At 38.3% G+C, this 13,162-nt stretch overlaps 1 protein-coding gene across 1 annotated transcript; it reads right to left on the bottom strand.

Moving 5' to 3' along the window:
• Positions 1–9,456: 9,456 nt before the first annotated feature.
• On the bottom strand, positions 9,457–10,410 carry LOC121495072 (olfactory receptor-like protein OLF4). Its single transcript, XM_041762368.1, has one exon. It carries the CDS (start codon positions 10,408–10,410, stop codon positions 9,457–9,459), a length of 954 nt encoding a protein of 317 aa, XP_041618302.1.
• Between the last annotated feature and the right edge of the window lie 2,752 nt (positions 10,411–13,162).

Genomic DNA, 13,162 nt, shown 5'->3' on the forward strand with positions numbered 1-13,162 from the left:
GCAGAACACCCTCCATCCCCTGAGAGGAGCGTCTTGGGTGCACACAGCAGGAGTCTGTAGGGTCTGGGGACAGGAAGTGGGGTTGCATGCCTGAGATAGAAACGCTTGGTCACAGGCTGGGTGAGCAAGAGTGTGGATGGAGAGCAGGGAAGCAGGAGTGATGGACTGCTTTTCCCTGAGGGTGCACTGAGGATGGGGCCCCAAGTTTTTAGTTCTGGGGCTGGAGATTGGGAGGCCGGAGATTGGGAGGCCGCTATTTTCACTCTCATCCTCTAAAGCTCTGTGAAAAGCCTTTGGGGAACAAAAGCCAAGTAGAGCAATCAGGAGCCCCTTCTTAGTGTGGCCCCCTAACAAGGGTGGTTTAATTTTGCCTGGGGCAAAGACACCTGAGAATCAGTGCAACAGGCCCTCCCCCAGAAGATCAATAAGAACATCCACTATTACGAAGCTTACCAATCACACAGGACTGCAAAACTCCAGTGCTAGGGAAAAATAGTATATAGAATTCATGAGGTTTTTTTTTTTTTTCAAGATTATTTAGTCTTTCAATTTCAGTTATTTTCTCTTTCTTTTTTCAACCATTTTCTTATTTTATCAACTCTTTTTAAACTCATCTTTAAACTTCATTTTTAGTTACATTCTATCTTCTCATTATATTTAATTTTATTTTTGTATGTATATTTATTTACAATTCTAGGATTTAATTTTTTCTAACAAACAGACCAGATTACACCCAGAATCTAGAGTATAACTCTGTTCTATTCACCTGTCTGGTTATATTCTCTCTGTCCTCTTTTATGTTTTTTTTTAATCTTCATCTTTACAGATACATTTAAGCTTTCTTTTTTAAATAATAAATTTATATTTTATTGATGTTCAATTTGCCAACATGCAGAATAACACGCAGTGTTCATCCCATCAAGTGCCCCCCTCAGTGCCCGGCACTCACTCACCTCCACCTCCCCCACCCTCCTCCCCTTCCACCACCCCTAGTTCATTTCCCAGAGCTAGGAGTCTTTATGTTCTGTCTCCCTTTCTGATATTTCCTACGCATTTCTTCTCCCTTCCCTTCTATTCCCTTTCACTATTATTTATATTCCCCAAATGAATGAGAAGATATAATGTTTGCCATTCTCCGATTGACTCATTTCACTCAGCGTAATACCCTCCAGTTCCATCCATGTTGAAGCAAATGGTGGGTATTTGTCGTTTCTAATGGCTGAGTAATATTCCATTGTATACATAAACCACATCTTCTTTATCCATTCATCTTTCGATGGACACCGAGGCTCCTTCCACAGTTTGGCTATTGTGGACATTGCTCCTATAAACATTGGGGTGCAGGTGTTCCGGCGTTTCATTGCACCTGTATCTTTGGGGTAAATCCCCAACAGTGCAATTGCTGGGTCAGAGGGCAGGTCTATTCTTAACTCTTTGAGGAACCTCCACACAGTTTTCCAGAGTGGCTGCACCGTATTACATTCCCACCAACAGTGTTAGAGGGTTCCCTTTTCTCTGCATCCTCTCCAACATTTGTGGCTTCCTGCCTTTTTAATTTTCTCCATTCTAACTGGTGTGAGGTGGTATCTCATTGTGGTTTTGATTTGTATTTCCCTGATGGCAAGTGATGCAGAGCATCTTCTCATGTGCATGTTTAGCCAGGGGAATTTTAAAAAAGAAAACCATAGCTGGGGGCATCACAATGCCAGATTTCAGGTTGTACTACAAAGCTGTGGTCATCAAGACAGTGTGGTACTGGCACAAAAACAGACACATTGATGAATGGAACAGAATAGAGAACTCAGAAGTGGAGTTGAGGAACTTTATGGTCAACTAATATTCGATAAAGGAGGAAAGACTATCCATTGGAAGAAAGACAGTCTCTTCAATAAATGGTGCTGGGAAAATTGGACATGCACATGCAGAAGAATGAAACTAGACCACTCTCTTTCACCATACACAAAGATAAACTCAAAATGGATGAGAGATCTAAATGTGAGACAAGATTCCATCAAAATCCTAGAGGAGAACACAGGCAACACCCTTTTTGAACTTGGCCACAGTAACTTCTTGCAAGATACATCCACAAAGGCAAAAGAAACAAAAGCAAAAATGAACTGTTGGGACTTCATCAAGATAAGAAGCTTTTGCACAGCAAAGGATACAGTCAACAAAACTAAAAGACAACCTACAGAATGGGAAAAGATATTTGCAAATGACGTATCAGATAAAGGGCTAGTTTCCAAGATCTATAAAGAACTTATTCAGCTCAACAACAAAGAAACAAACAATCCAATCATGAAATGGGCAAAAGACATAAACAGAAATTTCACAGAGGAAGACATTATATGCTTTCATTGTAATTTCATTTTTGCATGTATTTAAGTTTTCTTTCTTTACACTTTTGGATTCTCGTTTTTTTCTAGTAAAAAAAGCAAATATATACCCATGATACAACGTATTGCTCTATTCTGTTCACCTCTCCGTTTATATTCTTTTTTTTGTTTTTTAATTTTTGTTTACAGATAAATTCTGTCCATTCATTTTATTTAATTATTTTTTATGCATATGTAAGTTTTTCTTTCTCTATAATTTTGGAATCTAGTTTTCTAACAGAACAAAACACACATAGGATTCGGTGTATTGCTCTCTTGTAGTCACCTGTCTGATTACATTCTCTCTCTCTCTTTAAATTTTAATTAATTAAGTAATTAATTATTTTTGGTTTTGGCTCTCTTCCAGTTTTTTAATCTTTTTTTTTTTTAATTTTTATTTATTTATGATAGTCACACAGAGAGAGGGAGAGACATAGGCAGAGGGAGAAGCAGGCTCCATGCACTGGGAGCCCGACGTGGGATTCGATCCCAGGTCTCCAGGATCGCGCCCTGGGCCAAAGGCAGGCGCCAAACCGCTGCGCCACCCAGGGATCCCTCTTCCAGTTTTTTTAGTGTATATTTCTCTGGAGTCATTGTTGCTATTTAAGTGTTTTGTTCTCTTGTTCATCTATTCTTCTTTGGACAGAAGCGCAAAACAGAAATACTTACCTTAAAAAAGAGAACAAGAGGCAGTACTGACTGCCAGGGATCTAGTCAGTATGGATATAAATAAGATGTCAGAACTAGAGTGCAGAATAATGATTGTAAAGATACTAGCTGGGTTTGATAAAAAGCCTAAAAAACACGAGAGAATATCTTGCTATGGCACAACTACTCTGGAAACTATGTGGAGGTTCTTCAAAGAGTTAAAAATAGAGCTACCCTATGACTCAGCAATTGCCATACTGGGGATTTACCCCAAAGATACAGATGCAATGAGAGCCAGGACACCTGCACCCCAATGTTTATAGCAGCAATGTCTACAATAGCCAAACTGTGGAAGGAGCCTCAGTGTCCATCAAAAGATGAGTGGATAAGAAGATGTGGTCTATACATGCAATGGAATATTATTCAGCCATAAGAAATGATGAATACCCACCATTTGCTTCAACACAGATGGAATTGGAGGGTATTGTGCTGAGTAATAATAAGTAAGTCAATCAGAGAAGGACAATCATTATATGGTTTCACTCATACAAGGAATATAAAAAATAGGGAAAGGTATTATAAGGGAAAGTAGAGAAAATGAGTGGGAAATATCAAAGAGGGTGACAAAATATGAGAGACTCCTAACTCTGGGAAACAAGGGGTACTAGAAGGGGAGGTAGATGGGGGAATGGGGTGACTGGGTGACGTGCATTGACGGGGACACTTGACGGGATGAGCACTGGGTGTTATAGTATATGTTGGCAAATCGAACTCCAATAAAAAAATGTACAAAAATAAATAAATAAATAAATAAATAAATAAATAAGCAAAAATAACTAAGAAGAAGAAAAGAAGCCTTGCAACCTTAAACACCTAAAAAAGAGAGAGAGTTGAGAGAGAGAGAGAGAGAGAGAGAGAGAATCTATTTCTAGAAAAATAAAAGAACCAAAATCTAATCAAGGCAAAATAAAAAATTATTAATGAGATACAAATAAAAATAGAGGCTCTAACTGCTAGGATAAATGAAGCAGAAGAGAAAATTAGTGATACAAGAGAAAAGTTATGGAAAATAAAGATGCTGAGTAAAAGAGAGATAAACAACTACTGGATTATGAGGGGAGAATTCAAGAGATAAGTGATGCCATAAAATGAAACAATATTAGAATAATTGGGATCTCAAAAGATGAGGAAAGAGAGATAGGGCCAGAGGTATATCAGAGAAAATCATAGCTGAGAACTTCCTTAATCTGGGGAAGGAAACAGGCATTCAAATCCAGGAGGCACAGAAACCACCCCCCCAAAATCAATAATAATAGATCTACACTTCCACATTTAATAGTGAAACTTCCAAATCTCAGAGACAAAGAACAAATCCTGAAAGCAGCTTGACAAGAGGTAGTTTTAAAATTTTTTAAATTTAAATTCAATTTGCTAACATATAACACTCAATGCTAATCCCATCAAGTGGCCTCCAAGACAAGAGGTCTTTAACTTACTAGGGTAGAAACATTAGACTGGCAGCAGACCTATCCACAGAGTCCTGGAAGGCTAGAAGGGACTGGCATGATATATTCAAGGTGCTAAATGAGAAAAATATGCATCCAAGATACTTTATCCAGTAAGGCTATCATTCAAAAAAAGAAGGAGACAAAAAGCCTCCAGGACAAGCAGAAACTAAAAGAATTTGTGATTGCTAAACCAGCCTGCAAGAAATATTAAAGGGGATCCTTTAAGCGAAGAGGCAACCCAAAAATAACAGACTAGAATAGAACAAAGACAATCTACAGAAACAGGGACTTTACAGGTAATACAATGGCACTAAATTCATATCTTTCAATAGTTATTCTGAGTGTAAATGGACTAAATACTCCTCTCAAAAGACGCAGGATATCAGATTGGATAAAAAAGTGAGACCCATCCATATGCTGCCTACAAACCCATTTTAGACCCAAAGGTATGTCCAGTTTGAAAATGAAGGGGTGAAAAACAATTTATCATGCTAATGGACCTCAAAAGAAAGCTGGGGTATCAATCTTTATCTCAGAAAAATTTTATTTTAAACCAAAGACTGCAATAAGAGATTAAGAGGGACACTGTATCCTATTTAAAGGGTCTATCCAACAAGAATATCTAACAATTATAAATATTTATGCTCCTAGCTTTGGATCAACCAATTATATAAACCAAACAATAACAAAATTAAAGAAACACTTTGATAATACTACAATAATAGTAGGGGACTCTAACACCCCACTCACAGCATGACCACATCTTCAAAGTAGAAGATCAACAAGGAAACATGAACTTTGAATGACATACTGGACCAGGTGAACATCACAGATATATTTAGGGCATTCCATCCTAAAGCAACAGAATACACATTCTTCGTGAGTGCACATGAAACATTCTCCAAAATAAATCATATACTGGGTCAGAAACCAGACCTCAACTGGCACCAAAAGATTGGGATCATTCCCTGCATATTTTCTGACCACAATACTTTGAAACTTGAACTCGATCACAAGAGAAAATTTGGAAGGAACGCAAATCCTTGGAGCTTAAAGAACCTCCTGCTAAAGAATGAATAAGTCAATTAGGAAATTAAAGAAGAATTTTAAAAAATTTCTCCTTCAGGTTCCCCTCCTTCCTTATGATCTCTTTCATTGCTTCTTATATTACATATATGAGTGGAAAATCAGAAAGGAAGTCAAATCATGAGAGACTCTTAACTCTGGGAAACAAACTGACAGTTGCTGAAGGGGAAATGTGTAGGGACTATGGGGTAACTGAGTGGTGGACACTAAAGAGGGTATATTATGTGATGAGTACTGGGTGTTATATGCAACTGATGAATTAGTGAAAACTACATCTGAAACTAATGATGTAATGTATTATATGTTGGCAAATTGATTTTTAATGTGTTCATAAAAAAGGAATTAAAAATTCATAGAAACAAATGAAAAGGAAGACACAACTTTTTATTTTTTAAAGCTTATTTATTTATTTATTTATTTATTTATTTATTTATTTATTCATAGAGACACACACAGAGAGAGAGGCAGAGACAGAAGCAGGCACCATGCAGAGAGCTTGGCATGGGACTCGATCCAGGGTCTCCAGGATCATGCCCTAGGCTGCAGGCGGCGCTAAACCGCTGCACCACCAGGGCTGCCCGAAAACACAACTTTTTAAAACCTTTGGGATGCAGCAAAGGCATTCCTAAGAAGGAAATACATAACAATACAGACTTACTCAAGAAACAAGAGAAGTTTCAAATACACAACCTAATCATACACCTGAAGGAGTTGGAGAAAGAACAGCAAATAAAGCCTCAACCAAGCAAGAGAAGATAATTAATAAGGATTAGAGCAGAAATCAATGAAAAAGAAACCAAAAGTACAGTAGGACAGATGCACCCCAATTTTTATAGCAACAATGTCCATAATAGCCAACCTATGGAAAGGGACCAGATGTCCATTGACAGATGAATGGATAAAGAAGATGTGGTAAATATAAATAATAGAATTCTACTCAGCCATCAAAAAAATGAAATCTTTCCATTTGCAACAAGGTGGATGGAATTAGAGGTATTATGCTAAGTGAAAAAAATCAGAGAAAAACAATTCTCATATGATTTCACTCATATGTAGAATTTAAGGAACAAAACAGAGCAGCATAGGGGAAGGGAAGGAAAAATAAGATGAAATCAGAGAGGGAGACAAACCATAAGAGACTCTTAATCATAGGAAATAAACTGAGAGTTGCTGGTGGGGAGTCTGGAGGATGGGGTAACTGGGTGATGGACATTAAAGAAGGCACATGATGTAGTGAGAACTGGGTATTATATGCAACTGATGAATCACTGAACTCTACCTTTGAAATTAATAACCCTATATGTTAATTAATTGGATTTAAATTTTTTAAAAGCCCCAAAACAACATGATTTAAACACAAAAGTTACCAAATGATTCTCTCAGTAGCTGCAGAAAAAACATTTGACAAAATAGTTTCCTTTCTTGATAAAAACCACCAACAAAGGGATAGATGGAATATACACCAACATCATAAAGGACATATATGAAAGAGCAGAGCTAATATCATCCTCGATGGGGAAAAACTGAGAGCTTTCCCTCTAAGTCAGGAACATGACAGGGATGTCCACTCTCATCTCATCTCATACAGGTTGGAAGGGGTGCATGTACCCCAATGTTTACAGAAGCATAATCAACAAAAGCCAGTCTATGGAGAGAGCCCAAATGTCTATTGACAGATGAATGGATAAAGATGTGGTATATCTATAAACACACACACACAATGGAATATTACTCAGCCATCAAAAAGAACAAAATCTTGCCATTTGTAATGACAGATGTAGCTAGAGTGTATTATGCTAAGCAAAATAAGTCAGAGGAAGGCAAATACCATATAATTTCACTCATATGTAGAATTTAGGAAACAAAACAGATGAGATTATGGGGGGGGGTAGAAAAAGAGACAGAGAGAGAACGAGCAATTGAGGGAAACAAACCATAAGAGACTACTAAGGATCAAGAACAAACTGAGGGTTGATGGTTGGAGGTGAGTAGAGGATGGGCTAGATGAGTGATGAGTATCAGGAAGGCACTTGTTGGGATGAGCACTGGGTATTGTATATAAGTGATGAACCACTGAATTCTACTCCTGAAACCAACATTGCACTGTATGTTAACTAACTGGAAATTAAATAAAAATTTGAAAAAAAATGAGGACATTTATCACAAGCTATTGATGATTCTTCTTGGCATTTCTTCTTATACTTACTAAAGACAGTATTCATGGCTACTCTGTTATTTCAGTGTAAATCAGACAACTGCATTTAAAAACTCATTGAAATTCATTTTCCAGTTACCAGGTAAGGTTAAAGAGATACACATGTTTGTGGAGAAATACTGGTGACCCTGATTCACATGACCAGACAGGAATGCAAGCTCTCTCTTGAGTCATTCTTTGATCATGAAAGATAATTAGAATCCTAAGCATGATAGTCATGTATAATGGATGATAATGATAATGATCATTCGCCATCCCTTTCATAGTTACAGCAAAATCCAGAAGGAAGGGAGGTATGTTTCCATTATTACAATGAAAGGAGACATACCATAGGCACCACTGAAAGATTTCAGATCAAAACAAGTACATAACTTAATAAAAATAGGAAATTGCCACTTAGTCCTTTCCTTGTATGTGTAATCCGCCTTACAAATGGGCACCAACCCTCCATACTTCAATGAATGGACATATAGCATGAGGAATCAATATTTAGAAGAGTACAATGTGTAAATTAAAATTTTTGCTTTATGATATTAAAAGTCATCTGTTCCAAGGTCATATACTAAGTCAATATATTTATTAAAATTTGTCATTCAATGAAGGCTTCTTTTAGAAACGTGTTTGATGAATATTTTGACTAAGGTAGTGACTAAGGTATGCATTGCAGACAACAAGCTGAAAGAGAACAGGATTCTTATGAGGACAATAAAGCTGTGTGAACACCAAAAAACATGCAGATATGTTGTTTCCACTATCAAGAAGGGCAGTTAAAATAGATATACAAAGGAATGTCATACATAAAAATGAAAAAAAAATCTCACATTTTCCTCTACTATAAAATCATATAAATTGGCCATAAATTGTAGTTTATTCCCTAGATGTAGTATCACTCATGACAATTTTTGTAGTAAAAATAAGAAAGCAAAAATTATTTGGTATGAAATTGTCATTTGAGAAAGATCATTCTTTTTTTTTAAATAATAAATTTATTTTTTATTGGTGTTCAATTTGCCAACATACAGAATAACACCCAGTGCTCATCCCGTCAAGTGCCCCCCTCAGTGCCCGTCACCCATTCACACCCACCCCCCGCCCTCCTCCCCTTCCACCACCCCTAGTTCGTTTCCCAGAGTTAGGAGTCTTTATGTTCTGTCTCCCTTTCATTCTTAAAAGAAAATCTATGTTGGGTGACCTGGGTGGCTAGATCAGTTAAGCATCTGACTTTGGCTCATATCATGATCTTGGGGTCCTGGAATTAAGTCCTTCTCCATGCTCAGCAGGGAGTTTTCTTGTCCCTTTCCCTCCCTCTGCCCATCTCGCTATCAGTGTTCTCTCTCTCACATACACAAATAAATTTTAAAAACTTATAAAAAATGTCTGTTGTCTCAGGTAAATGAAATTTCCAAATATTTCAGATCCATAGTTGGAAATAAATTTCAGAAAGTGGGAAATACAAAGGAAAACACTAGTATATCAAAGAGAGCAGAGCTTAATAGAATTACATACATGGCATAGAGAAGTTGAAGACAAGGAAATCAACAGAAAGAGGAATACTTGTCATACAATATGAATAAAATTCATTTCTGACCCAGAGGCTTTGATCTCTGAAGTCTCAGCCACTTCTTCAGTCTTTTGACAATTGGCCATGTGGAGTCTCCTTCACAAAGAATGCTTTCAGAGCCCTCTTTATGTCTCTGTTCCTCAGGCTGTAGATGAAGGGATTCAGCATGGGTGTGATCACTGTGTACATCACTGAGGCCACTGCACTTGAGTGAGAGCTGTGGGTAGCAGCAGAGCTAAGGTACACACCAAGCATCGTACAATAAAATAAACAGACAACCAAGAGGTGGGATGCACAGGTGGAAAATGCTTTATACTTTCCCTGAGCTGATGAGATCCCAAGTATGGAGGAAACTATCTTAGAGTAAGAGTAAAGAATCCCAATGAAGGGACCACCAGCCAGCAAGACAGCTGCAAAATACATCACCAAGTTATTAAGAAAGGTGTCAGAACAGGCAAGTTGGATCATCTGATTGAGTTCACAGAAAAAGTGGGGGATTTGGAAGTGTGTACAGAAGGAAAGCCGCAACATCATTAAACTTTGTAACAAGGAGTTCAAGATACACATGATCCAGGACACCAGAACAAGCAGACCACAGAGCCGGGGATTCATGATGACCATGTAGTGCAGAGGGTAACAGATGGCCACATAGCGGTCATAGGCCATTACACTCAGGAGAAGGACATCCAACACGGCAAAGACTATGAGAAAATAAATCTGTGTAATGCAACCCTTATAGGTGATGACTTTGCTCTGAGTCTGGGTGTTCTGAAGCATCTTAGGGATTGTGGTGGAAGTGAAACAGATGTCTACAAAAGACAGGTTGGCAAGGAAGAAGTACATAGGGGTGTGGAGGTGAGAGTCAGAACCAACAGCCAAGATGATGAGCAAGTTTCCAAAGACAGTGATGAGGTACATGGAGAGGAAAAGCCCAAATAGGAGGGGCTGCAGTTCTGGTTCTTCTAATAATCCCAGAAGAAGGAATTCTGAAATTTGTGTATCATTTCCTGGTTCCATTTGGTGGATGGAAGTGACTTCTGGGAAAGAGAAATAGCGTGACTGATTTTCACACAAACTTGCATTACTCACAGATTTGAAATGTTACTATATATGTATATATATAGTCCTCTTTAGGGGATTGGCTGTGTCACATCGGATATGTTTTTTCAAATGGCTTATTTCTTAAAACACCATATTTTTATAATTTCACTGAGAAATTCTTTATATATTTCAGGAATATAAACTGAGTGCTGACTATGTTTCAGGCATTATGTAAGCAAAGAGCATAGGGTACTAAAGAACAAAAAGTCTGCAGTGATGGAGAAGGAATATATAAGCAGTGTGGAGGCAAAGCTGGCTCCAGACAGTTATCAATGACCCCCAGAGGATAAAATCCCACCCAATTAGAATTGCACATTGAGCTTAAAAATCTCAACGTACTTTTTCTAACATTGGTATAATCGCAACTTAATGATAAAGAATATGAAAGACTTTTAAAAGTGTGAGCTATGCTGATGGAAGTCAGTTAGAGAAGGACAAACATTATATGGTTTCACTCATACGGGGAATATAAAAAATAGTGAAAGGGATTATAGGGGAAAGGAGAGAAAATAAGTGGGAAATATCAGAAAGGGTGACAAAACATGAGAGACACCTAACCCTGGGAAACAAACAAGGGGTAGTGGAATGGGAGGTGGGTGGGGGGAGGGGGTGACTGGGTGATAGGCACTCAGGGAGGCACTTGCCAGGATGAACACTGGGTGTTATACTATATGTTGGCAAATCGGACTCCAATAAAAAATATTTAAAAAATAACCAAATGATCCAAAGTAAAATAAATAAAATAAAATAAAATAAAATAAAATAAAATAAAATAAAATAAAATAAAATAAAATAAATAAAGTGTGAGCAGCAGGCACTCTGTGAAATTGACACCAGCACTGAATAGATGAATTAGCTACTTAATCAAGACAAACAACAGCACAGTGATTACTGGTTCTGGGCTAAGTTGATTTTTTTTTTTTTTGCCTTTTATTTTTTTTATTATAAATTAATTTTTATTGGTGTTCAATTTATCAACATACAGAAAAACACCCAGTGCTCATCCCATCTAGTGTCCCCCTCAGTGCCCGTCACCCATTCCCCCCCATCCCCTGCCCTCCTCCCCTTCTACCACCCCTAGTTCGTTTCCCAGAGTTAGGCTGGCTCTCAGGTCCATGTTTTCGGCTTCCATTCTCACTGCCCCTCTCATCCACAATCCACTGGCATGTTGGACTCACCTGACTGGGTGTTTGAGAGGAAGGTCACCTTGTGGAAGTCTGACTTCCTTCCTGCATGGCAGATGATAGGGACTAAAGGTCTGTCCTCAGCCAAGGCAGAAGGAAGGAGTGAAGCATTGGCCCCCAGCAGAAATAGGACTTGAAACAAAGAGATGAGAAGCATGGCCCTTACTGTCCAAGGTAATAGGGGCTGGGGTACAGGAGATGAGGAGATATTACAGCTCCCTGTATCTGCTCATTAGGTACATTTCCTTCTTGTGACTCCAACTTCTACGCACACGATTCCCAAGTGAAAGTCCTCTGGGCAAAAGGGACGTTTTCCTAATGAATCTCAGGTCCCAAAAGACTAGGTTAAAGGTCAAGTGAATCTAGTTTGTTTTACTTTTTTAACTCATTTTCCCTGGCCGTGACCCCTTCCATGTGTGAATCTCCTAGTACCTTATCCCAACTCTGAGTTATAATTTTCTACAAGTCTAAGACCCAAGAACTTGGCTGGATGAGGTCTTTTTATCTTCAAATTATTGACATGTGGTGGAGACCCAGCCCTGCTATCTCCAGACAGGATCTATTTTTCTTTTCAGTAAAGTGGAGAAGTGGGTTCTTCTGATAATAAAGCTTGGCCACTATACCCATTGACTTCAAGACACATTTGCTGTTATAATTAGGAATTTCTTACTTTATCAAGGATTAAAACTGTCCTTTATCCCCTTGTTATAAAACTTGAATGGGTGAACTTGAATGTTGAAGGGGTACCTAGGTGGCTCAGTTGGTTAAGCATCTACCTTTTTCTCAGGTCATGATCTGAGGGTCCTGGAATGGAGCCCCAAATTGGACTCTCTGACAGTGGGGAGTCTGCTTCTCCCTCTCCCTTGCCCCTCCCCTCTGCTCATATGTGCTCTGTCTCAAATAAATCAATATTTTTTTAAAAAATAAATAAAATGGTTGATGATAAGAACAGAAGTGTTTAGATCTTTCTAAGTATTATGTGAGCTTGCATCTCTAGGGATTGTTTGATTCAGTATTTATAAACATGTTATCCCTGAGGATGCACACTTTTGAACTCTATTGTAGAAACGGTGCTTGACATTGTCTAAATGTCTACATTTAATATATGACTATGTGGTGGGCCTTGAGTATTTTTCTGTCAGGATGCTTCTAGTTCTCAAGCTCTGGGTCAGTGGTTCTCAACAAGAAATGAATTTGCCCCAAGGGATGTCAGGCAATGTCTGAAGGGATGCTACTGAATACCTACAATCCAAAGGAAAGCACCTCTAAAATGTTATTATTCTGCCACAAATGTCAACCATAAAAGGTGAGAAACCCACCTGGACCAGGATCAATGTGCCTGTGAATCCACATGGATCCCACTACAAAATCAGAATCTGATCACAGGTTTTGAGTGGCCCAGAGATTCTGCATTTCTCACAGGCTCCCAGGAGACATTAATTGACCACTCTTTAATGAGCAGTCTTAAATTAAATTATGCAGTC

The sequence above is a fragment of the Vulpes lagopus genome, chromosome 7 (assembly GCF_018345385.1).
Source record: "Vulpes lagopus strain Blue_001 chromosome 7, ASM1834538v1, whole genome shotgun sequence".
Taxonomy (NCBI): Eukaryota; Metazoa; Chordata; class Mammalia; order Carnivora; family Canidae; genus Vulpes; species Vulpes lagopus.

Coding starts and splice junctions, on each gene's coding strand:
- LOC121495072 (XM_041762368.1), bottom strand. CDS start 10,410: ATGGAACCAGGAAATGATACACAAATTTCAGAATTCCTTCTTCTGGGA.